The 27,280-nt window shown below is 43.3% G+C and overlaps 1 protein-coding gene across 2 annotated transcripts in view; it reads left to right on the top strand.

Moving 5' to 3' along the window:
* Positions 1-27,280, top strand: part of PTPRT (protein tyrosine phosphatase receptor type T) — a 937,324-nt gene that overhangs the window by 255,695 nt on the left and 654,349 nt on the right. For both annotated transcript variants that reach the window (XM_039864357.1, XM_039864356.1), the window contains exon 2: positions 1,280-1,405. In XM_039864357.1, the coding sequence (XP_039720291.1) occupies positions 1,280-1,405 (126 nt within the window). The remainder of the gene's footprint in view (positions 1-1,279; positions 1,406-27,280) is intronic.

The raw sequence follows: 27,280 nt of genomic DNA, 5'->3' as shown, positions 1-27,280 counted from the left end.
AAGACTCCCACTGCCATTACGCAGAGGGGAGCCCCGGTGTGGGGTGCAGAGAAGGGATTTTGCCCTCTGCAGCTGATGAAGATGCTGCTGATGTTTTGTGAGACTGCAGACACAGGCGGGGGCTGGTGGAGACTGGCTACTGCGCATTCAGCAGAACCACGTTTGGACGTGCGATGAGGACCCAGTGGTGTCTACGGGAGGGAGGTGGTGATGTGATGAGGTCAGAGAATCAAGGAGATGAGAAAGGGACAGTGAAAAAGACGAGCCGTGTGTGAAACTGGGGTCTGAGAGACCGGTCAGGGGGCGGCTGCACAGCTCAGTTCAGGCACTGTTTCCCGCCTCCGTGTATCCTGCCCGTTCACCTAGGGTGCCCTTCCTCCTGCTCTTTGCCCGTGGAGATGCCCTAATCCTTCACAGCCCTGGAAGATGAGGTGGAGGAGGATATCCAGAGCTGTGGCTCTTGTTTCCATGGAGCATTTCCAGTGTTACCTGGAAGGGCTTACAGCCCAGAGCGATGCTCAGTAAGTTCTTGTCAAAATTGAATTGATACAGCTTATTGTACAATGGCGGGTGGCTTGGACTTTAAAGGGAGAAGCTTTAAACGCTATCGACATTGACTTTATTATCTATCAAATATGTGATTGTCTAATTCTTCACAAATCTGATTTTTCTTTCATGAAAATGATTTTTCAAAAATTGCTTTTCTAGGGAAGGAAGTGATGTTGAGAACTTATTTTGTGCCAGTTACTTTTCATATGTTATTCCAATGAATCCTCATGATATTTCTATCAAGTGGGACTTTCCTTCCATATTACAGATGAAGAAACTGATGTATAGACTATACAGGTGGCTGGAACCTCTGGCCCCAGCTGACAGCTTTGCAAAGCTAAGATTTGTGTCTGGCTTTGCTGGACTCTGAAGCTAGTGCTCCCTGAGGCCCCGAAGCATCTCTCTATGTTGCAGGAAGCAATTACTGAGGCATGGCCTAGCATTCATTTTTCCTACTTAGAATGAGATGTTGCTGTTTACATTCTCAGGAAGGAAGATTGAAATCAATGTAACTAGCCTTATTAACTTTTTTAAATAGGGGGCCTGCAGATGCCAGCGCCTTTCCTGAGAGCACCAAAGCAAATATAAAAATCCAATTTGCTTGCCTTTTTTTTTTTAAATCTTCTTCAATTTAAAATTCAATGCTGTAAATGAAGAGCAGATGAGACAGGGGTAACGAACCACGTCCCAGACACGAGGCTGTATTTACCCGCCTCTCTTTTGTCTGCAGGCGGCTGTTCCTTTGATGAGCACTACAGCAATTGTGGTTATAGCGTGGCCCTGGGGACGAATGGGTTTACCTGGGAGCAGATTAACACGTGGGAGAAACCAACGCTGGACCCAGCGGTGCCCACAGGTAGGTGACACACTGTGTTTGGGGCTGTGATGGGCTCGGCATCTTTTATCATGACTCATGGGGAAGAACTTTCTTATGGGTTGAGCTGTCTGAGAGGGCAGTAGACAACTTTGTTGGTAGTGAGTTCCCCGTTCCCGGAAGTATGTAAACCAAGGCTGAGTGAATTCTTAAGAATGTGGTAGGTGTCAGATGTCACCTGAATTCAGGAATCTTTAGGATTTTTTTTTAGCATTAAGGTTCTAAGCTTTAGCTATAATAGGGCTTCAATGGCTTTTGCTTGGGATAATAGTGGAATTTTAGGGGAAGAAAGAGCTTCTGAAGAAATCGAAGTCATTTTTTCCTTTTAAGCCATGTGAATACAGCTTGTGTATCTGCAGGGGAACTTGCACAGTCAGCATATTACTCATAATGTTAATGTCCAGATATCCTGAATGGCCGGCTTATCCTTAACCAATGGGGCTGAAGGCATAATGTGCACTCCTGATGGATACCTGTGTGAGGCAGGCCTGCGAGAGTTACCTCTGATGTGTTCTGGGAGAGGTACACCTGGAGGAGATACACTCAGGGAGGACCCATTGAGGTTGAACTATGCGCGGGTGAGTTGAATCTTGAAGAGGTTTAACTAGTGCTGTAAACTGGGAAGAATTGCAACTCAGGGAGCATTAAGCTCACCTCTTTCGATAATGTGAACATTAGTACAGTTGCCAGGAGAAGGGAGAAGGTTGTCGGAGAAGAGAGGCCCTCCTCTATAGTTCTTCCTTGACTGAAGGCTCTCTCTAACCCACGCACTGTCTTGGTTTTTTACTAACCCATCCTGGTGTTCTTTCTCAGTCTCCTTTGTGAGCTCAGTCTGGCCATTAAACGTTGGCGTTCTCTAGGCTTGTTCTATATTCTTTCCGTGTGTCTCAGTCAGGTTCTCTAGAGGAACAGAACCAATAGAAAAATAGAGAGATACACAGAAGAGAAGATTTATTAGAGGAATTAGCTCCCATGGTTATGGAGAAGCCCCACACAAAGTCCCATGATCTTCTCTCTGCAAGCTGGAGACCCAGGAAAGTGGGCAGTGTAATTCATTCTGGAGGCTGGAGAATTGGGAGCTGATGGTGTGAGCCCTGGTCGAGTCTGACAGCCTGAGAGCCAGGAACGCCAACGTCCAAGGGCAGGAGAAGGTAGACACCCCAACTCAAGAAGAGAGAAAGTTCGCCCTTCCTCTGCCTTTTTGTTCTCTTCGGGCCCTCAGAGAAGTGGATGATACCCCCACACTGGGGAGGGCTGTCTGCTCTACCGCGTTCACCAGTTCAATGCTAATCTCTTCTGGACACACTCTTACGGATACACCCAGAAATCATGTTTTACCAGCTACCCAGCCATCCCTCGGCCCGGTCAAGCGGACACATAAAATCAGCCATCATGCCACGGATGATCTCAACCACTCCTTTGGCTTCAGTTGCCATTAGCCATCTCTTATGAGCTCTAGACCTACACGACCCACTGCGCCGTGTCTTCTCAGCTGATTCTGGGGAGAGGGATTTTCCAGGGTGTCCCTAAGCTGAAGACAGAGAAGATGCTCAGAGATGTCCAGGTGAGGTTATGGTCTTCGTGGCCTCACTGACTTTAAGTTTGGCTCGAAATCCGAAGGCTGCTGGGTGGCTCTACACGGTTTCTATTAAGGGCATAAATTGTTTTCATAAGTTTCTCCTGAGTGTAAACATGAGCCCTAAGTGTAATAAAAGTTTGCTATGGTACAAAATTGAGCTTTTCAGATCTGGTAGGCTCCTACTTTGCATGAGCAAACACAAATGCTTTCCAACAAATATAACTGCTCGTTAGTTAGGTGGTCATTGGATAACGTCTATGCCTGTTGCTCCATCATAATTTTTACTCTCAAAAGTGTCTTGGTTTAAATGGTAGATTCACTCATCCCATTAGAGACCCCAAGAATCCAGAGAACCTGTGCTGAAATGTACCACATCTGCTCTGCATGGCCATCTTTGATATTGGCCAAATAAATCCAGCTCTTATAGTGTGTGAGTGTGTGTGTGTTTGTGTATGTGTGTGTTTATGTGCGCACATATGTTCTTTCTGCTCCTCGTTTGCCCACCTGAAGTCCCATAGGCTCTTGCAGGCTCTCCAAACTCAACATCTCCAAAACTGAACTCTCGATTCATCCACTCTCCTTCCCTGTCTACTCGCTCTCCAGTTCTTTGTCTCGGGAAAGGCCCCTTCATCCAGTCTGGCACTGATTCTGAAACCCAGGGGTCATACTTCTCTCTTCCCTCTCTTTATCCTCTCTTCCTGTCAATCACTTTGTCCTGCCACGTCATCTCCTTAGTACATCTCAGGTCTGCTTATGTCTCTTCGTAGCTGCCTGCTACAGATCGGCAGCTCTTGCCTGCGTCACTGGAAGATTTTCTAACCGGCTTCTTGGCTTCCTCTTTAGACTTCAATCCTTTCTCCACGCAGAAGCCAAAGAGATTGCTCTAGAACATAGACCTGTTCGTGTTACCTCTTCCCTTCATCGTCCCCACCCTGCTTTGCTTAGCATTTTTCCGAGGCTTCCTATTGCCCCGAGAAAGACCACCACAGCTCCTCGGGGCCTCCAAGGCCATGTGTGGCTGGTCCTGCCTATACCTCCATCCTCAGCATATCCCACTGTGCTCGCTGCACACGGGCTTCTCTCAATCCCCAGGATGTTTGAGGCCCTTTCCTGTGTTAGGAACTCACAGCAGGTTGGCACTCTGCTTGGGACCTTTCCCTCAACCCAGTTCTCCTGTATTTCCCCTTATACCTCAGCGTACACATCGCTTCCTTAGGGCAGTGCTCTCTGGGTCTCCCGGCCTGGGGAAGGTCTCTCTGTAAATGTTTCCCATCGCACCCTGCACTTTTCCCCGGGGACACACACCACAGCTGATGTTTGTTCAGTGTGTGTTTCGCTCCCCAGATAAGACGTTACGCGTGAACAGGGACCTCGGCAGTCTCGTTCACAGCGTCGTCTTCCGTGTTTAACACAGCACATCACACACGGTTTGCAGTAAATAACATTTTGTTGGATGGACACGTGGGTGGATGGATTTAGCACGTATTTTTTTTTTTAATTGAAGAAATGAATGATAAACATTGTTAAATGCCTTTGGGCCCTCTATTCACTGATCACACCTTTTTAGCCTTTGCCACGATCGTTCCATTTTACAGATCAGAAAACCGAGGTTCTCAGAAAACCAAGTGACATTGCTGCTTTTCCCACCATGTCATTTTCTCTCCCCAAAGGAACAACTCTGGCTTCTAATCTTAATTTTTCCCATCCCCTCATTACGGCACGGTGTCATTTCATAAATATTGAATTGTGCTAATACAATCTTCTGAGCTTTTCTAAATAGAGGCATTTGATAATGATCACTGAAATTATTCTGTCATGATGTGCCTGCGTATTTCAGCGGCTCTACATGCTTCTTAGGCAGAGAGGCATGAAAGTGAATTTAGATTAGGCGAAATTGTTTGTTCTTCTCATGGGCAAAGGCTGAAATCTTACTTTTCCTTCTGTAAAGCCAGCAGTTTCCATCTGTTTGGAAATCTAGTTCGAGTCTGTTTATTCAGATGTTCCACAATCTTTTACCGACCTGCTTCTGTGTTATACTCTGGGTAAATTAGACCATGTCGCTTAGGCATTTAACCCCTCTGGCGGCTTCTCCCGGCACATAGGATGAAATCTAAATTCTTTTGCCATGGCCTACAGGGTCCTCGAGGACCTGGTGTCTTCTCGAACTCTTTTTTTTCCTCTCTCAAAATGCTCCAGGCACGCTGGTTATTTCTCACTTCCTTGGACACGTCAGATTCTTTCCTGGCTCAGGACCTTTGCGCGTGCTGTTCCCTCTCATTGGAAGTTTTCTCCATTTTTCCCCTGGCTAATTTCTTCAGGTTTCAGCTCAAAACATCCCTTCTCAGGGAGATTCCCTCGCTGGTCTATCTAAAGGAAGACTCCCTTATCGTTCTCACTCATAGCATCCTGTTCTTCGCTGTCAAAGACCTCATCAAAGTCCTATTTACAGGCCGGTTGATTCCAGATCTGTGCCATGGCCGAGTGACTCTGGGGCCTTAATCCCTCTGCCTCAGTTCTCTCTTCCTTAACATGGGAACCGGTGCGAGAGTGCCATGTGCGGGTGGTGCCTTTGTGAGTGTGGCGTATGTGCACATGACAGAGTATTCAAGCCCAGTTCCCCTAATTTATTTTCCGGTTCTTACGTCTACCTTAGAACCGTGCCTCCCTCTTCAAGCTCACTGGACTCCAGGTGCTGCTTTACACAGGTGAACCTTCCATCGGGCAGTCTGCCTGCCCTGGGTGCCTGGCAGCCCCAGAGAGGCTCGGGACGCATCCCCTGCCCTGCTCCCTGCCCTGAGGGCTTGCACACCTCCTCACGCTCAGCTCTGTTAACGCAATGCTGCACACGGCCACTGCCATATTCTTTCCCTCATCCCTGGGCTGGCATTTCAGGCTTTAGGCCTGGGTTCCCCGCTACTTCACCTTTATTGGGGCTGTCACAGAGGAACCGGGTTGGTATACCCGCACACCTTCTCTCCAGGCCTCTCTCTTCTCCGTGGAACTAACTGCAGCTTCCACTGGTTCCTAGCTCTGCATTCCCAGCCTTGGCATGTGTTTCCACGTGTCCACCCTGAGGTCCAGCTCAGGGCCCAGCAGGAAGGTCTCTGGGGGCTGAAGGGAGATGCAAGTGCTGTAAGTGTCCTTTTAAAAGGGCAGAAGTCAGAAGTAACGGGGCTTGGGAAGTTGCCTTCCATTTCCTTCTAGTGCTCGTAGGGACATTGTTTTAAGTGTTGGAATGAAGTCAGGTTGAATCTCAAGCTGAAAACCCAGGTGCACAATAAAAACTGAATTTACATCAATTTGAAGCTGACTCTGAGTCTCCAGGGAGTTAAATGTTAAATTTTGGTCATTATGGGGGCTCCCCCTTCTCTAGGTGTCTACAAATGTCTCAGGGACTTAAGTAGGCCATTGTGGTCTCCTCTGAGAAGCCTGCTGTCACATTTCCTGTGGCCTCTTTGAATCAAATAATTCTACTGCTCCTTTCCCAGGCTTGGAGCCCTTGTCCCAGGTCCAGCCAGCCCGGGTACATCATCCAGCATCCCTTCTAGGGCCTGCCACCTCCTCAAGTACTGCTGCCGAGCGGTGTGGGACCAGCAGACCCACATCTTCCCCTTCCCAGTGTAGGAGAACTCCTCCAGTCACCTTCTCAGCCCTCAAAGGCACACCTATCTTGGCCCAGCCCCTCTGGGACCCACAGCATAATCTCTTCAGTAAGTTTAAATTTAGAAAAAAACAGGCAGCTTCTTTTCTCCATTTTGCCCAAATTTCTAGAGCAGATAAATATCATTTTAGTTACCTCATTGGAAGGCGCAAATATTGGGAAGAATCCAGGGAGAACAGACACACAGGTGTGCACACATATAGACAAGAATATTTCAACCAATCAGCCTGTCGTGGAAGCAGACATAGTTTCTGGCAGGGTCCTGGGTTCTTCTTCATGCCCCTGCTCCCTTGGCTGTGTGTTCCTGCTTTCTCTAACTGCTGATATTTATAGAGAGAAGGGTGGGGTCTATTATGAGTTGAATTATGTCCCCTAAAGAGATAAATTGAAGTTCTAACCCCAGCACCTGTGAATGTGACTTTATTTGGAAATAGGATGTTTACAGATGTAGTCAAGTTAAGATGAGGTTGTGCTGGTCATACTGGACCCTCTCTAACATGGAAGGGAAGAGACACACAGACACACAGAGTTGGTCATGTGAAGACAGGCGGAGATTGGAATAATGCATCTTTAAGCCACGGAATGCCAAGGGTTGCCAGCAAAGACCAGAAGCCAGAAGAGGTAAGGATGGATTCTTCCTAGAGCCTTTGCAGGGAACATGTCCCTGCCAACACCTTGATTGCAGACTCTTACATTCCAGAACTGTGAGAGAATAAGTTTCTGTTGTCTTAAGCCACCTAGTTGACGGTAATTTGTTACGGCAGCCCCAGGAAGCTATTACTGGGTCAGTCACACATCGGTACCGTGGCTGTTACCTTTCCCACGTTAGAACTCCACCAGAGCTCTGCTTTGCTTTCTTTTAAGAGAACTGGCATTTACTGCGTATTCACTCTAACCAAGAGTTTGATTAGTCATTTTCCTATGTATTTCCTCTACTGTGCCACCATCTTGTGAGTTTGGAGATATTATCTCCTCTTTATTTTTGAGAAAATCAATCCTCAGGCAGGTAAACTTACCTGGTCCAAGGTTATGTAAGTTATGTATGAAAAAAAAGAGCCAGGCTTCAACTCCAAGGAAGAGAAATATGTATTGTATACATGGTACTGTCATTAAGTAAACATCTTTTAAAATTATTTCTGTTTACATTCATGATTTATGCTTGCAAAGATAATGCATATTCATTGTAGAGAGTATACACAATAGAGATAGCTATAAAGAACAAAAGTCATATGTGCACACGAACTTAGATAAATATCTCTTTTCCTATTTAATATTATTTTAAGACTTTTCTCATGTCCTTAATATTCCTTAAAAACATGCTTTCTAAAGGCTTCATAGTTTTCCATTGCAATAACTATTCCATGATTATTTAACTACCTGTATTGTTGCATATTTAAATTCCTTCTAGTTACTCCTCAATCATATTGCAGTGAGTGTTATTGTACATATATCTCTGTATTCATCTACAATAGAAGTTATCAAATTATATATATATATATATAGTACGTATATAGTACGTATATACATATACATATAGTACGTGTGTGTATATATATGTATATATATATACACACACACATATATGCATACATGTGTCTATATATATATATACACACATGTGTATATATATATACACACACACACACACACACACACACACACACACACATAGTACCAAACACAGAATGATGATCGTGTGTTAGTTTTGAGATCTGGAGGAAGAATATCATCCACATGTCAAACATGAGATCCTGGAAATTTGCCCATGAGTCGATGTTGGGAAAATGCTTTGTGAATTCTGAAATTCACACAAGTCAGGAACCAGTGATGGTCCCGAGAAGACCATGTTGTAGCTCTTCATACACTGGATGGAGACCTTCTGGGGATCGGCAGGAATCATATTCAAAATAGTAATCAACCAGAGCAGTCCAAGCACTGACCAATCAGAGTGGACATCAGCTGTAAAAAGCAGGACGGACTTTCCAGTGCTTACTGGATGAATAACAAGCCTCTTTGTAGTCTACGTGCTGAGCTAGTTTCTGTTTTCCTTGTAGGCAGAAGCACCATCCTATTTACATCTGTAACCCTAGTGCCCGGGACTTAGAAGTTAGCAGTGAATGTTTGTTAAATGAATTGCCCGCATTAATAATTGAATATTCTCATGATACGACCCCAGCATCTGTCTCTAGCTTCAGCCCCCTCTTCTGCCCTCTTCTCTTCCGTTTTCCCTGCTACATAATCATGCAAGAGGGTCCTTCTTGCTTTTGTTTTGGGACTCCAGCCTATAACTCTGCTTCCTGATTTTGAGAATCTCCCATCATGTGGAATCTTGGTGGGATGTGGTGCTCTCTGGAAGGTGAAGAGGACAGAAATGCACCACCCCACAGAAAGTTTGGGTGTGGCTGGACACGTGACCTGGATGACGTCAGTTGGATCCCCCTGCTCAGGACTTTCCACCGAGGAAGGATGAGCCAGAGACCAGTGCAACGGGGTGTCTAGCGGTAGGGGCGATGTCTGGGCCACGAGAGATTGTACTAAAAGAGGTTGCTAACTGTCTGCTGCTTGGTTCCCTACAGATGCCTTAGTTTCTGCTTGGTTTTCAAGCCTGATCTTTCAGCTTCCTATTCATGACGAGCCTCCCAGTGTTCTTCCAAAACATTCCTATTTTTGAGGAAGATGGTCGCGGTTGATTTCTCTTGTTTTCAACCACAAATCTTGCAGGTCATGCCATCATGCTCTTCACTCTCTGACCCCTCTGACTAAAAGGCACCTTCTGTCCTCATTTCTCCTATATCGGAATTCAGCATAGATGTCGCCTCCTCCAGCAGGCCTTCCCTGATTTCCCCACAGCATTGCCTCTCCTCTGTGCTCCTGTGGCTGAATTTATTACAGCATGTTTTCTCTGATTTCCACCAGGGCTGTGAGCCACTCAAGGACATGAGCTGCCCCCTCATTGCTGAATTCCCTATGCCCTGTGTGGGGCTTAGAACAGGGCAGGTGGTTCATATATGGACTAAATTATTGTTAGGGTTATTAGTGTTGGGAAAATCAAAAGAAAGATGATGTCAGGAAATTCCGGGAAGAACCCTGGAGAGGCTGTGGCTTTCTTTGGTATTTTTCACTGTACTTGGGGTGTCTGTGGCTTTCGTATTTCCAGTGCCATCGTCTCTCAGCTTGATGAGGCTGTGGTCACAAGGGGCCCTTTGGTCCCAAGGCCTGACTGGTCAGGTCTCTTCCTCTCTAGAGGTAATCCTAGGGGCAAATAAAGGGACACTGGGGACTACCCCTGTCTCTTCTCTGGGGCCTGGCATATTCTCACAAATAGATCTGTTTGTGACCTAGGTAAGAGGCTCTCCATTGGAAAAATGTGACACATCCAAAAACAGACCTACTGTTTCTGTAATGCGATGCTTATATTCAACTGATCTGGAAGTGCGGGCCTTTAAACACCCTTAATCCCTCCTGGTATTACTATTGATTGACTTAAAGCTGTGAGCTCTTATGTTTCCATTTAACCACTGTTGAGTCAATATATTTTTTCTTCCCTCTTTAATGATAAAATATTATAAATTCATTCTTAAAGAAATGCTGAGTTTGTACATGTAAGTTAAACCTCCCGAGCCCCAGCCCCATCTCAGTTCCCTCAAATATCACTATTAACAGACTGATGCACATCAAGAGAGAGAGAGAGGGCGGGGCCGAGGGGGAGAAGGAGAAAAGAGAAGAAGATGGAGAAGGGAGGGGAGAAGATGAGGAAGAGGAGAAAAAGGAGGTGAGAGGGAGGGTGGGCGGGAGTCAGAAAATGTAAATATGTGGTGATAGTAACAATAACAGTGAAGAAGCAGTGTTTGTGTGGTACTCATTATATGGCAGGTATTCTCCTAAGTACATTAAATGTATTAATTTATTTAACCTTTGCAACAGTCCTCTGATATAGATACAATCATCTGCATGTTACAAATTGGACAGCTGGAGGCAGACAAGTTTGAAGGACTTGCCCAAGGTCATAGCTGGCATGTGGTGGAGCCAGGATTTGTCTGCAGGAAATCTGGGTCCAAAATCTGTGTTCCCAACTACCGCATTCTAGTGCCTCCTAAGAATGCAGATAATGACTAGGGCTGTCGTCACCAGGCTTGTGTCACTGTTCTCTTTTTGTGCCACTATGTTTAGATCTGGTTTTCACCTCCTAGGGCTGCATGGTATTCCACTGGATGCACGCTCCATGGTTTATTAACATTCAAGAAAGGGCACCGGGAGAAGAAAAGATAAAAGTCAAAAAGTCCTCCACATGCCCAAATAAAAGGCAAGATTTTGGTCTCCAAACTGCTCTCGCAAATGTTCTTACAAAGTGTCTCATATAATGGAACGGCCTCTTGTGTGCTTTGAACTACAAAATTAATTGGGGCAACTACATTAGCCTGCAGTGACCCCAGTCCGTGCTAGTTTGGGATGTTTACAGTGATAACAGAATTGATAGGGGGGGAAAAAAGGCAAGAAAATTGAAGACACATTTAGTATTATTCCAGAGGATATGACCAAATAATGATGAGTGATAAAGATGGCTTGGAAAGCAGCAGAAGATGTTTGCGGGCAGATCAGAGCATACGCCTGTCAGATTAATGGTAAAACATGTCTGCTCTAATACTCATATAAATGCTCACCTTGATTCTGTGACATCAAACCTGGATTCAAAGAGCATTTTATCCAAATGGTGTCATTGGAAGTAAAGGTGAAATAGTCATTCAACTGAAAAGTACTTCCTCTGATGACAGACCCAGGTGCCAATGGTGCAGGTGACATGCTTGAATAAAAGTCTTTATGATATATGGGAATGGGAAATAAACCACTATTTTTTAACCTAAAATGTGTGTACCACTTACTGGAAAGTGCTCTAGGGGCTTTACACGTTTTTAATTCATTTGATACCTCAGCAGCGCTGGGTACTGTTATGGCCCCGTTTTATAGATGAGAAATGGAGACCCAGAATGTGAGGTAACTCACTTAAAAATTAATAGTAAACGGAGGAGCTGAGATTTGAACCCAGGTAGTCTGTCTCCAGAGTCTGTGCTCTCACCTACTACCTATTTTAACATGTTATCTTATGAAACCTGTGATTTTAAATATGTGTAACTAAATTGTGTCTTAAACACCATAAGTAGACATTTGACTAATTCATCTACACGCTGAAAATTTTATGTATTAAAGTTGCCTGGAAACTTTTTTTTGAGGGGGTCTTCCAACTGAGAAAATAAGAGAAATGCCTCACGTCTAATCGCTGAGCGCTGACCCATCAGTTTGTTGCACTGACGAAGCCCCCAGTGTCCACCCACCTCAATGCCGCGTGTTGTTCTGAGTATCCGCTGTTGGAATGGAACATCTCAGAGCAGTCAGGCATGTTAGTAAAACATCCAGTAATAATTTTTACGTTAGTATGTTGAAATGATAATATGTTAGATATGCTTCCTTAAATAAAATAAATTATTAAAATTAATTTAACCCATTTATAGTTTTAAGGCGGCTACTAGAAAATTTAAAATTACATATATGGCTCACATTATATTTCTATTGTCCAGCACTGTCTTAGATCATCAGATTTTACTGTACCAGCTGTATTCCCATCAACATGATGTCTCGCTTTGATAACCACAGCTGGCGTTTATTGAGCACTTACTATGTGCCAGGCACTTTAAATATCTTTAGAGGCTTCTAAAATTAGAAGCTATAGAACTGTTGGAAACCTTTGTGTTTATGGTCAAATGAGTTTCAAAAGGTGTCAAGAAAACACAATGGGTAAAGGACAGTCTCTTCAGCAGACTGTGTTTCGAAAACTACTTATCGGCTTGCAAAAGAATAAAGTTGGACTCTTACCTACACCATACCATATATAAAACTTTACTCAAAATGGATTAAATACCTAAACTATAAAACTCCCAGAAGAAGACATAAGGAAAAAGCTTCACGATGTTGGATTTGGCAGTGACTTTTTTTTTTTTTTGATATGATAACAAAAGCAGAGACAACAGAAGCAAAAATAGACAAGTGGGACTATAGCAAACTTAAAAACGTCTGAGAAGCAAAGGAAACAGTAGAATGTAAGACAATCTATGGAATGGGAGAAAATATTTACAAATCATGTATCTACTGAGGGGTTAATATCTAGAATATATGAAGAACTCTTACAACTCAACAGCAAAAAAAGAAAAAAAAGCGAATAACCTGATTAAAAAATAGACAAAAGATGTGAATAGACATTTCTGCAAAGAAGATGTGTAAATGGCCAACAGGCATATAAAAAGATGTGCAATATCACTAATCATTAGAGAACTGCAAATGAAAACCATGATGGGATATCACCTCATACCCATTAGGATGGTGATTACAATAAGAATAATAAAAATAATAACAGAAAATACAAGAACATTGGCAAAGATGCAGAGAAATCAGAACCCTTGTATACCGTTGATGGGGATGTAAAATAATATAACCACTATGGAAAATAGTATGAAGTGTTCTCAAAAAATTAAAACTAGAATTACCATATGATCCAGCAATCCCATTTTTGGGTATATATCCAAAATAACTAAAAGCAGGCTTTTCAAGAGATATTTGTACATTCATGTTTATTATAGCATTATTCACAATAGCCAAGAAGTTGGAAGCCACCCAAATGTCCCATCAACAGACGAATGGATAAAGGAAGGATAGTTTGTTCAGCCTTAAGAAGGAAGGCAATTCAGACACTAGCTACAACATGGATGAGCCTTGAGGACACTATGCTAGATGAGATAAGCCAGACACAAAAAGACAGATTCTGTATGATTTGACTTACCTGAGGTCTCGAAAGCAGTCAGACTCTTAGAAAATAGAATCGTGGTCTCCAGGGGCTACAGGGAGCTCAGTAGGTATAGACTTCCAGTTTTGCAAGATGAAAAAGTCCTGGAGATCTGTTGCGCAAAAGTGTGCATATAGTTGGCACTACTGAACTGTACACTTAAAAATGGTGAAGACGGTAGATTTTACGTTTTACGTTTTTATCTCAATTAAAAGGAAAATGGAGTTTCTAGGCTTCCAGCCCCAGTGATGTGTGAAAGAGTATAGAAAGGTAGGAATGATGTAAAATACCAAGACGATTTCTAGTACAGTGTGTTCTAAGTGAGTAAATAATTGTGCTCTTTTAAATGGAAGAAACGAATGGGAGTGTGAACTTTGAAATCAGGCTGGTAGGAGTTGGCACGCCAGTTCTGCAGGCCACTAGCAATCTGACCTGGGGCTGGCTTGGTAACCCCTCGACCGGAGTCAGAATTTCCCAGGAGAATAAGAAGAGCAGAGGGCAGACAGCAGAACTGGAAATTTCCACACTCTGGGGGATGGGCAGAGAGCAGACTGGGCACCAGAAAAGATGGAAGAGCCCATTCAGAAAGACGGGGCTGAGGGGCAAGTCTGCATTTTACAGAAGCACCCATGCCGAGTCCCATCCTGTCTCCCTCCCCCACAAAGCCTTGGTCCCCTCAGGTGCCCCTTCTTTCCAGCTCTATTGTTCGCCATCCTGCAGCCTTCAACCCAGCCTGCCTTCTTTTTTTCCTGCCTTCTGCTCCACTTCCATGTTGTTTCCTCTGCCTTGAGGACACCCAGGTCTCAGAATCCGCACCCCCGGGCCGCCAGTCTCTGCCCCAGGTCGTTCATCCAACGAGCTCAACATGGGAAATGTATGTAAGTTTGTGTTTACCACCCACCTCTCTCAATCAAATGTAAGCACCATCAGAGCAGGAATCAGCTCTCCCGTTCATAGCTATTTGTCCTCAGTCCCTAGAACTGGCTCTGGCTCCCAGGATACTCCTGATTAATATTGAGTGAGTGAGCTGGGAGACAATTGAAACGTTAAGTTACTGGGAAACAGATTTAAAGAAACAGATAATTCAAGATGGCTGAAGTATATGCTTTTGGTTTAGAGCATTATACCGGGGGCGGGGTGGGGGATGTTACAGGAGACCTGGGTTCTGGGTCTGCTGTGTTGCTGTATCTCTGTGGCGTAGAGCAAGTTGCTTAGCCTCTCTGGGCCCCAGTGGCCCTACTCACACAATGAAGGAGCCTGAAAAAGTAACACCCTCACAGTTCTTTCTAACTAACAGCGTGCAGATTCTATGAGGCAGTTCTGCTGGTGCAGAATTTGTTTCGTTGCTGCCACCAGAGGCCTCATGAAATAGGAACAGGGAGAGTCTCGCGTGCCTGTGAGAGGGAGGCAGGATTTATGGGAGGCCGGTGCACGGCAAGCCGGACAGCTACCTACCCCTGGTTTCTTTTCTGGGTAATGGTAATCATTACAAGAGAACTGTATTAAGTGCTCGTGTAGAATGAAATAATTATCTGATTTTGACCACTTTAAGCAAAACGTCAGCTTTATAATGCTGATTTTAAGACATTGTACTAAGTCTTTAGACTTTGCAATACGGAAAGCAATAACAGAAAGGTTATTCTCTCCAATTAAAAGACCGCTTTCTTATATTTGCAGTGCAACTTCAATAACCTCTGTCGTGGAGTCTATGTACAGTTGAGTGTAGGAGCGAGAAGTGTATACATACACAAAGTTCGCGGATGCTCCAGCCTGAGGGATATGCCTGGAGGACCTTGAACAAAACAATGTAGTTTTTCTATGGCTCAGGGTTTTCTTTAACCTATAAAAAGAAGGTAATAGGACTGGAAGATGTGGAGATTGAATGAGATAACATGAAAACATAGGACAAAATGCTTGGCACATGGCACATAGTAGGTCCTCTCTGCCCACGTGCCTCTTTCCTGTCCTGTCTCAGCTAGGACTCGCAGTGGGGATGCTGAGTTAACCTGTTGAGGGCATACCCAAGCGTTTGTCAGGCCTGAACAAACAAGCCAACTAACTGGCACGCTCTCTCTCTCTTTCTCTCTTTCTCTCTGTCTCTCTGTCTCTCTGTCTCTCTCTCGTCTGCGTGTGCATGTGTGTGTGTGTATGTGTGTGAGACTAGATGGTGTGGCCGAACTAGCCTCCTTTGAAGCCCGTAGCAGCTCTTGGAGGTCCTTTGTGTCCAGCGTGCTTGTGGAAGCTCAGCAGCAGGTCCCTGAGTAGCCAGGTCTGAGGCAGGAGAGCCCACAAGAAGGGTCTCACTAGCCAGTGTCAGGACGGCCAGACTGTGCTTGGGAATAGGTCCAGACTCTGCGGAGAAAGGACGGGAACGGGGTGATGAGAGGCGTCCCCTCTAGGCTTGAGCACCTTGGCCAGGCGGCTGGAGGGACTTCTTGTTCCCAGCTTTGCAGCGATTACCTCGCTCCCTTCTCTGCTGTGGAGAGAGCTGGAGAGGTGGGGCTGGACCCCAGGAGAGGCCACACTGTGCTGAAGCATCTGTGACTCAGGTCTGAGGTTTTGCTTGGTCTCCGCTACCCCACTCAGATGCCTTAGGGCAAACCCAGCTCTTTGCGTTGCTCTCTTTCCATGACCCGTGTGTTATAATCAAGGGGTGGAAGAGGAGATGAGAGTCTTGCCACCACGGACATCACTCACTACTGCTTTTTTCTTACTTAGGAAATGAGTTTAACAAGTAAGCTTTTACGACTGAGTCCTGTCAATCATGAAAAAGTTACTCATTAATCCATGAACATTTGTGACCTAAAGTCTGGATGTCACTGTGGGCTTGGCTTCTGTTTTCAAGGGGAAGTAAACATTGCAGAGATGGATCTCCAAACACAAGGCTAGACTGTGCTTCTCCACTCTCATTTCTAGATAATCACAAACAGAGCTGCACTTGGATGTACCCTTCAGCAAGAGCATGAACCCTGAAGGTCAGCGTTCTGTGGTGTAGAATCAGGGCAGGAGGTCGCCTCAGGAGGCCCAGCTGCTGTTAGCACTCTGGACTTACAAACTTTTAATATCACGCATAGTTCCGATGACACCGCTGCAGGACCTCAGGCTTCGCCAGGGTTCAAGCATTGCCACATGGCACCGTGGACACAGCACAGGCTTTCCTATCACAAGCATCCATGTTTGAGCCCTGACTCTGAGATTTATCAGCCTGTCACCATGTATGACTGAGGACCTCCCTGAATCTCATGAGGTCTCTTCTTTTGTGAAATGGGGATGGGAATACATGTCTGCCTCACCTTATTACTGCAAAAAGCAGTCTAGATGGTGGAGGTGAACATGATTTGAGAGCTTAGGGTCTCTGTATGGGTTAGTTATTGTCACTGTCATTGTGACCTTGATGAGTAGCTGGGCCTAGGCTCCCTGTTGCAAAGAAATGTGTTGCTCCTAGCTAAAAAGTCCACCCCCTACCGACCCACCCAGCCTCTCTGAGGGCAGATTAGAACTGTTGTGGCTGTAAACCCAGCTGATATAGGCTGTAATGTAGTAAATTATCACTTGTTTTGCAGTCTTGATGAGAAAAAATAAATGCAATTACACTCATGAATGTTGAAAAATGAAGCAAAGCAATGTGGATAGACACATTTGAGGTGCTTTTCCAAATGAAAAGCTGTGTATAATGAATGCTAATGGCCCCCCTCCCTCCCACTCCCTGGCTTATGATGCAAAGTGATCTTTCTGAATTAAGGGAGCAGCTGGGCCAAGTGCCCCAGGCACAGGAGAGGCGGCCTTAAAGGGCCCCCACAGTAGGAGATCCAGCAGGCAGACCCCTATTTCCTCTCTTGGCTGAGGACCTGAAATAGACTGAGTTTCCTAAAGCAGGTACCTGAGTGATCACAATGATGCCTCTCTGCTTATGGAAACTAGAATCTGTTCTGGTCTTCTGTCATTCTGCCCAGCAAACATTCGCTGTGCACCTACTATGTGCAGGCATGATGCTGATAGCCGTAGAGATGAATCTCATATGCCCTGCCTTTTTCAACCAGTCTCCAGTGTCACCAAGGCCTGATGGGCATGATCTAGTCCTGTGCTGGCCACCACAGTGGCCAACAGCCACACAGGGATATTGAGCTCTTGAAAAGTGGGCAGTCCAAATTGAGATGTGCTTTAAATGTAAAAGGCACACCACATCTCAAAAAGTTATATGTGTATATATAAAATCTCATTAATTTTTTATATTATTTAAACGTCGAAATGTTTTATATTATTTAAATGTTTTAGATAAATTGCGTTAAATAAATTACATTGAAATAAATTTCACTTATTTCCATTTACCTTTAAAAGATGGTTACTAGAAAATGTAAAACTACAAAAACCTGGCTCGTATTACATTTCTATTGGACGTCCCTGATCTAGCCCCCGCCTTCATATCCTCTAGCACCCCGCCCTTTCTTGACGGTGGCCTGTCGTTCTTCATCCACGCCTAACCTATGTCTCAGGGCCTTTGCACTTGCTGTTCTCCTTTCCCAGAAGGTTCTTCCCCAACTCTTTCCAAACTTTCAAACTTCAATGTCACCTTTTGTGAGGAAGACTCTCTGACCATCCTATCTGAATACATCCTCCTGTTATTCTTCATCAGATCATTCTTTCCTAGTCACTACTTCCAAGAGAACATTAAGACAGAGAGCTCGTCTATTTTTTTTTTCTGTTCTAAGCTCAGTGTTTACCACAACAGCTAGCACAAAGTAGGTACTCATTTTTTTTTTCCTCAAAGGAATGAATAAATGTCACAAGGTAGAAAAATATTTTGATCATTTTTGAGATGTTGAAAAAGACATTGGAAAACACTTAACAGTGGATCTTAATTTATCAGTCAGTTAAAGAAATTCTGGGTGAGAAATATGTGGCATATAAAGGGTTTAAATGGATAGAGTTTGATGAAATAGAGGTGGGATCAAGACGGAGGCAATTAACAAGAGATCCTAAGGCACCTTGAGACTGGCTGCTGTGGGGAGCGGTCACTGTCCCCATGACTATAGGGCAGCGGTGGTGAATGGTGTTACGAGACTGCCTGACAGGCGATGGAGGCACACAACCACCGCCTTACCTCACTCCTCCTACCCTCTGGTATTCTGCCAGTACCTCCCACCGGTCAAGCTCAGCCAGAGCAGAGGACGAGGGAGGCTGGAAGATGCCGACCACAGAGGTGAGACCCTCAGAGAACAGGGCAGGGTGGGGACAGGTTTGGATTGGAGGTGGGGTGCACAGAGAGTAACTCTCATCCTGAGAAGGCATGGAGAGCTCTTTTCTTAATGTGCTAGACAGAGGTTTTCTATTCTAAACCAACATCCAATATCCTAAAAATATAAGGATGCTCATAATCACTAAAATTAATTAGCATTCATTCAGGAATTTCTAGTAACAGAATTGAAAGTATAGTTATGGGAAAGGAAGAGAGAAAGTTATCATTTGCAGAAGATATTATTATCTACCAAAACTCTGAGAGAAATAAGTGAAAAGCTATTAGAAGCCTTAATAAGAGTCTATAAGGTGACTAGTTAGGGAATAAATAGACAAAATCAATAATTTCCTAAATCCTAGAAATAACCAGTTAGAAACATATGTGAAATATATGGATTCATTCTATCAAAGAAACAAAAATATAAAAGGCTGAGGAATTAACTCAAGAGGCAATATGAAGGAACTTTAGAAGGGAGCTATAAAGCAAAATTGAGAAAATAGATAAGTAAATGGATGTATCTTATTCCCGGATGGGAAGACTTGTCAATTTAATTTAAAATATGTAATGTGAATACAATAGAAAATTTTAAGCAGTGTTACAAAATAATTTTAAAGTTTATCTGGAAAAATCAATGGTCACAGATCATGAAGCTGATATTGCAAGAGAATAATGAAGAAAGACTTCCATTTCTAAGTTTTAGAAATGTATCCTGGAATTAAAAGAGTCCAAATAGCATCTATGAGAATCCAAGAAGAGACAGATCAATAGAACAAGATATGTCTCTAAAAGAAATTGTGTGTGTGTGTGCACGAGAGAGAGAGAGAGAGAGAGTGAGAGAGAGAGAGAGAGAGAGAGAGAAAGAGAAAGAGAGAGAAACTTAACATTTCCAATTGGTGAGATAAGTCAAGATGAAATTGTAATGATAACCCATCAGAGAAGGGTATTGACCACTTGAGTAGGTCCTTACTTCACACTTATACCAAAATATATTTTAGATATAAATATAGTACATTTCAGTAAAATATAAAAATCTGCAAGCATCTAAGACATGTAATGCAAACAAGAATATTTAAATTGTCTTTGGGAGTAGGACAGTATTCCGGTGTTATCATTAAAGGTAGAAGCAATAAAGAAAAAATATTTATATATTTGTCCATAAATACCATAAACAAGATGAAAAGATCCACAGCAAGCTGAATAATATATAACTATGTATATACACAAAACAAATGATTGATATCATTAATATCAAAAGAGCTCTTACAAATCAATAAGAGAAAGACGAGTGATCCATTAGATATATGTTCAGTGTTGGTGAGCCTTCTGAGAAACAGGCGGTTGACTGTACTTGGCTGGTATGAGTGCAGGTTGGTACAGTATTTAGGCAGGGCAGCTTACTATCTGTCAGAGACATAAAGTGTGCATATCTTTCTTGAGAAATTTTATTTTTGGAAATAATCAGAGGTAAGTGTAATGTGAAAAATTCTGGCTGTGTGATTTATGATAAGACACTTGACCTCCCGAAGTCCATTTCTTTAGCTATAATATATGAAGATAAATTCGCTTTGCAGGGTGGCTGTGAGGGTCATTTGAGGTGACTGGCCTGGGAAAGCCTTGGACCTGGGGAGCCCTGGGAAAATGATGTATATTCTTGCTTAATTTGGGTCAGACTCATTTTACTGCCTTCTCCTGCTACTCCTAGCCCCTTGGGCACCTCTACTGGGTTATCTTCTGCCACTTCAGTTCAAGAAAGAGCAAAGAATAGAGAGCCCTGAACCTTTGCTGAAGCTGAGCCCTGAGCCCTGAACCTTTGCTGAAGCCTACTCTGAGGTAGATGCTCAGTTTGTCTCACCAAGCATTTAGTTAGCTCCCACCATATAAAGGACAGGATTGTGCCAGATCTTGGGGTAACAAAGCCTCACTCCCTGACGAAGCATCAGATATGTTCCTCCGATCTCCCTTCTCAACAAGGCCTCAACCTTGACCCCCATAGCTTAAAAGCCCCACCCCACCCTGTCTTTGGCCTGCCTACCCATTCTTCTAGCAAGAATCCTGCTAAGTCAGAACAGCCAGAATCCCCCTACCTTTGCTATCTGATCACGTTGGCTTGCTTCAGCAAGAATCCTATTAATTCAGTGCAGCGAGATTCCCCCCGATCCTTCATGCCTTCTCTTAGTAATTTTCCATCCACTGCCCCCTTACTCTGTTCCTTGGCTATAAATCCCCAGCTGTCTTTTCTGTATTCAGAGTTGAGCCTAATCTCTCTCCTCATTGCAACACCTCTATTGCAATAGTCTTGAGTAAATTCGTCCTTACTGTTGTAACAAGTGTCAGAGTAATTTTTTCTTTAACAGTGGTTACCATGGCAAGTAAATCGCAGTGTACCCAAAGGGAGCTTTGGGTTTAATGAGTGGATAGATAAGCGGAGGCACGATGAGCTGATTGGTGGAGGAGCTCATTCATTCATGAACTCGGCAAATACATATTGAGAACATATAATATATCAGGCATTGGGGGTACAACTGTGAAAACAGCTCCTGCCTTTATGAAGCCCACAGTCTGAATGAGACAAGTGGATGATAACAACAAACATACACAGAAAAAGCATAGACAGGGCGGCTTCCTTGTCCCTGGGTTGTTGAAAAAGTGGGGGTTCCTAGGTGAATAGGAAAGTTTCCTGCAGGAGACGACATCTGAGCTTGGTCTCCAGTGAGTTTAACTGTTGCTTGTGGGCTACAAGTGTCCACAGATCAGAGCCTTGTAAGTACATTTATAAATAGAATGATGTTGGGCGAATCAGGAGCTAGCCCTACGATGTGTAGACTCTGGGAAGGAAGATGGCTGAGGTTTCCAGAGGCATCCCAGTGGAGAGGAGACATGGACAGGGAGATTATCCTAATAGGATTTCACGAAGACCACTTAGCGGTCGCTGAGCTCCAGGGAAAAATAGTTTTGAGCTGAGGGTGGAGAAATAGCCGAGAATCTCGCAACTCTGCAAAAGCTTGGGGAGAAAAGCTGACAGCCAACAGACAGAACAAGATGATGCTTGCAAAAAGGTTAAAAGAATAGACAGGGAAAAAATACACTAAGAGATATGGATGAAAATGGAAGCGCACTAATATAACTCAGGAACACACATTAAGATTTGTCCTGCCTCTGAGAAGCATCAGAGCCAGGACTTATTCATTACAGCTCTTCGCACTGTCATGGAACTCCTCAGATGAGGGGTGGGCAGCAGAAGATCAGAGCTAGCCGGAGAGAAAGCATACGTGAATATCAAACACCAGAGGTAGCAACGGAATAACTAGTTCTCACCCCTCCTCTTTAGAGAAGGGGAAACTGGGCCCCAGAACAAAGTGACGTATCCAAAGTTACACAACATAGAAAGTGCTAGAGCTGGTGGGAATGCAAGGTGATGCAGCTGCTGTCCAAACAGTTTGGTAGTGCCTCAAAAAATTGAAGGTAGAGTAACTACATGACCTGTCAGTCCACTCTTGGGCGTATACCCAGAGGAACTAAAAGCAGGTACTCAGATCGATCCACAGTGGGTCTTCTGGCTAGTAGTCCAGTGCTCTTTTCACAGCCCCTAGATGCTGTTTCCAACTTACATTCTCTCTCCCTCTCTTCCTCTCTCTCTCTTCTTTCCCACTTATATATACCAAAGAGAGTTAAGTTTTAGTCATAACTCTGCCACTTACTCAATAGATGACCTTGGTTTTCCTGTTCAATCATTGATTGGGACTGGATGAGGGTCCTTCCAGCCCTGATGTGTGTACGTTTTCACATACTTGCAGACTTGGGAGGCTGACCAGAAGCTGATGCAGTCCCAGCTGAAACAACCATAATGTCCTCTCGTCTTTTAATTGTTTGTCTCAGAGAGTTCATAGTCTCTTTAAGTTCCCTAGGAGGATTACAAGCAGTTGTCTTGTGTTTCCTGGAGTACCTCTTATCCCTGAGTTTGTTTGTTTGTTTGTTTGTTTGTTTGTTTTGTTTGTTTGTTTTTAAACTATCTTTGCATGTCAAACGACATGGGGGGTAGGGGTGCAGAATGACATAATATTCACTCGTTTTATGCTGTTTTGCTGTTTTTCGTTTTTTTCCCCCCTATTTGATGGTGTTATTTGATCCAAAATGTGAATGCTCAATTTTTTTTTTCCACTCTCTGTTTATTTGGGCACAGTTTGACTCCTCCCCTGTTGGGAGAGGAAAGCAATGAGGACTTGCAAAAAGCCATTAGGAGCTTTGTCTCTAGTCTCTGTTTCTAAGTTTATCCAAAGTCTTATACTAGGTCCATTTCTGCTGAGTTAGTAATGGATCCTGTTCCTGGAGGGGGAGTCCCCTAAAGCTTCTATTTGCGTGTGAGTCAATCACTTTTTTGAGAGGACTTTCTCTTTCATGGGCTTTGTTTTTTGGATTTGTTTTTCCAGACCCAAACCTTGTCTTTCTTTGTGCCTTGGAGCCCCTGTATGAGACTAACTCATTTCTGCCCAAAAGGCAATTTTGCAGAGGGATTTTGGGAAGGATGTGAATCCAACTGGAGTTCGTTTTCCAGTTAGGATGGTTTATATCTGTCCCATGGTTTGGTAATACTTTCTAATTTATTCCCTTCAAATTGGGAGCTGTCATTGAGCTTCTCTGTTTACCCAACGCTTTTTCTCTCCAACAGCACCGTTCCATTTAGAAGTGGAAGATGGGCATGGGTTTTTCTTTCATTTTGGCCCCAGGTGACACTTAAGATCTACAATGTAAGGTTAGAGCTTTTTCTGTTTCAGCATGAATAGTATATTCTTTTTTTTCATTTCTTTTTGTTCATTTCAGTCAACTTTGGAGATGGAGTTTCTGTAAAATGGTTCTCAAACCACCATATTTTCTGGAAGATCTGGCATTCTCTTTACTCCACCATGCTGCGTGATTATAAATACGCCCTTGCACAGCCAGCGTGACATACTCTTATTGAAAAGGTTTTCAATGACCATATTCACTGAAATGGCCTATTTTTTTTTTTTTTTTTTGTCAAATACATTATTGGATATGTGTTTCTGAAAGAGTGGAACAGCAACAAACAGAAGACCCAGTTCCGGGCTGCCAGAAGATACCCCAATGCTTCCCCTTGCTCCTCCCCCAAGTGTTTATGTTCCAGGGAAGATCTCCATATAAGTGCCTTTTAGCTAGCCAGTGGAATTAGGTTTTCAGAAGATAATTTCCTTGTTTTCATTTCAAGGTCTTAATTTTATTGAAGGTGCTGCTGCTGTTGCTCGTACTGGTAGAACTGATCTAATTTAATTTAATTTGCTTCCTTGCAAAAAAGGCGATCTCTGGCCCAGCTGCTGCTCTGGGCAGAGAGGGAGCGAGCAGGCTTGGAGATAAGCTCTGAACTTTATCAGCCCTCTCCAAGGTTTATGCTAATGAGGAGTTCTTAGAGATTTCAGAAACTTTCCCCCAGTGATTGCTTTAACTGCCATGCTCCTTCCTAAGCAGCATGAATCTCTATCTGAGGGCTATGAGAAAGGAGAGGGGTAAGTGGATGTGGGATCATTTCTTCTGGCTGGTCTGTTTCATTGCTTTAAGATGCCTGTGATGGATACAAGGCACATATCAGGTGGTAGCATTAGAAAGGGTCTCCTCCATCATCAGTCTGTCACTTTGTGCCTAGGGAGGCTTTGTGGTGTGAATTCTGAGGGGTAGCAGGTGCAGAAGGGTTAGGTGGTCCTCCATTCAACCTGGTTGTACCTAACGAGTTTGTTTCCTTAGTTGAGCTGTGCAAACTTGCTGAGTCTTGGCTTCCTTATGCCATGTGTGAATAGGGTAAATGCCTCAAAGATCGAGGGTGTCTCAATCTTGTCTGTGTTCTCAGTGCCTAGCGGGGTACCTGCCAAGGAAGAGGCTTGATAAGTATTTGCTGAATGAATGGATAAATGAATGTATGAATGAATGAAAGGAAATAAACAGATACTTATGGAGGGGAAGGTGGAATGTCAGCATTGTGTCTACAGATACAGGTTCGGTCTCCAGACAACACTATTGGAGTATAAGAGGATTCAGTATCATACTGTGGCAAAGGGAATGTGAGCCGTGACGGTGCAGCATGCCACCTCACTTCTACTCTCTATGGTTTGATTTGGGAGGTTGGAAGGGATTTGCTGTCACTTATCTAGACATGTACATGATTGAGAAAAGGAGGTACAGAATCATCCTATTTTCCCACCTAGTCCTGCCCAGATTTATGCAGCCATGGGTTCAGTCTACTCAGATATGGGACTCAGCTTTGCTGTGTTTTAGGATACTAGCTCTCAAGGTGGTGAAAATCGAAGTCAGCCTACTGGCCCGATCCTGGCTTGTACTCATTCTGGCGAAAGCCTGAACTGTAATCTTCCTTAACATAAAACTTTTATTAGGTCTTTTTATGAGGCTTCTACTTTGGTTTCCTTGAGTAATAATAAGTCTGTGTTTCCTGGGTAGGACCAAAGACTCATGGCCAAGCCACATGAGCCAGGAGACACTGTTGATAGTGAACTTATCTTGATATGTCAGACCAAGGGATGCTTGAGATGCTCTTATCTTGAACTGTAGCAAAGATGTCGCTATTTCCTTCATCATCCCGGATCTTGCTCTCGGAATCCCCATCTTCTTATGCCTGGACTTGAACATCTTGCTGTCCAGTTCTTCCACAAGCTTTGACTCCTCAAGTGTCCTAGCAGTCTGAGTGGAACCTGAATTTCTCCTATTCTCTTTGTTAGTCAGATTGGACTTGCGTCTACTGCCTGAAAAGAGATCCAGTCTTCCCAATGGGCTTCCCCGGTGCCCCTGACTTCCCAGTACTTTTTCCCCACCTGGTCATGTTGAACTTGTCATCCGAGCCTCATGAACCAGAAGACTGTAGATGCTAGGATGTGTGTTGACAGGTCATGTGAGAGATTATGTGAAGTAGAAGTAGCATCTAGGCAGGTCATGGTGGGATAGTGATCACTGGTGAAGGATATACCTCCAGAATAAGGCAGTGGAAAAAAATCCTCATGAAAAACTGCTGTAGCTCCATAAATCAAAGGACATAGCCCTCTGAATAAGTGTGATTAGTATTTTTTAAAAAGGTGTACAAGAGCATCAATGAGGAAAAATAAATTGGCATTAGCAAGAGGCTTCAGACGACAGATACAAAATAAATTTTTAAAAACTTTAGCTTTTTTATTTGAGCAATTTTTGAGTTGTAATGTATAGAACAAAGAAAATTCCATCCATAATAGGACAGAATATTTTTTAAAGCTTGGGTCTCAGGATGATGATAAAAATGCAGGACCTACATGAAGATGTTAAAACGTGGAGGTGCATCAAAGATTTGGTTGTTTGGAAAAGTATCGTGTTTCTGAATGGAGAAATTTAATCACATAAATGTCAGTTCTGCCCCAAATTGATTACACATTTATGTTATTTCAATCGGAATCCTTAAGGAATTGCTATTTAGAAATTGACAAAAATTATTCTAAGGTTTATGTAGAAGCTTAAATCCATAAGAATAGCAAAAATAATGTTCTAAAAATAAAAGGGAGATTTACACAGTAAAAATTATAAGGGGTTATAAAAATAATTTAACACCACAAACAATTTAGTTTAGTGGCTGGTGAAATGAAATATAATTGGAACAGAACAGAAAGTAAAATAATAAGATTCGAGCATATGTAAATATTTATTATGTGATAATGCTGGATTTCAGATCAGTGGGGAAAGAATAGATTATTTAATTAATGCTGCTAGGAAAATTAGCTATTTAGAGGAAAAGTTATATCATTAACTCTGTTCATATGAAAATAGATTGCTAGTGTATTAAACGTAGAAAAGAAAACAATGTATTTGAATTTTCTATGATGTTAGAGTGAGAATGATATTTCAAAAGACAAAATCAAGAATAGACATTCTAATGAGTGGTTGATATATATGTATATAGATAGATAGCATATATGTGAAAATGAATGTTAAAAATATCATAAACAAAAATAAAATACTCTTTTTCTATTCCCTATTTTAGCAAAGCTTCTCCAGAGAACTCTTATTCTCACTGTCTCCAATTTCTCTTTGCTCAGCCTCTGCTGAAGTCATTCCAAGTCACTGAAGTCACCACACTTCTCCCAGCAGTCCATCAGTGACCTCCGTCAATGTCTCCAGTAACCTCCATACTGCTAAATACTGTGGTTCTCATGTTGCTCTTTTCAAAACTTGTTCATCATTTGGCTTCAAAATCACCATACTCTCCTAGTGTTTCCCCTGTGGCATTGCTTTTTCTTATACTCCCTTGCTGCTTTCGGGTCCTTTTGGAGTGACACCTGGACGATGTCTCTTCTCTAGCTGCAACAATGCCTTCAGTGATCTCCTCTAAGTCTGTGGTTTAAAGACCACCTGCGGGCTGACAACTCCTCATTTCTTTTTTTACCTCCAGCTCAGGCCTTTCTCAAGCTCTAGCTTGGTATATCCAGCTGCCAACTGAAATGTTCTCTTGGTTGTCTGATTGGTTTCTCCAATTAGACAAATATCCTGCCAAACTCATAATCTTCTCACAT

Source organism: Pteropus medius, unplaced genomic scaffold, assembly GCF_902729225.1.
Source record: "Pteropus medius unplaced genomic scaffold, Ma_sr-lr_union100, whole genome shotgun sequence".
In the NCBI taxonomy this organism is placed as follows: Eukaryota; Metazoa; Chordata; class Mammalia; order Chiroptera; family Pteropodidae; genus Pteropus; species Pteropus medius.
The sequence above is the reverse complement of the archived record's forward strand: the minus strand, read 5'-3'. Positions and strand labels throughout refer to the sequence as shown.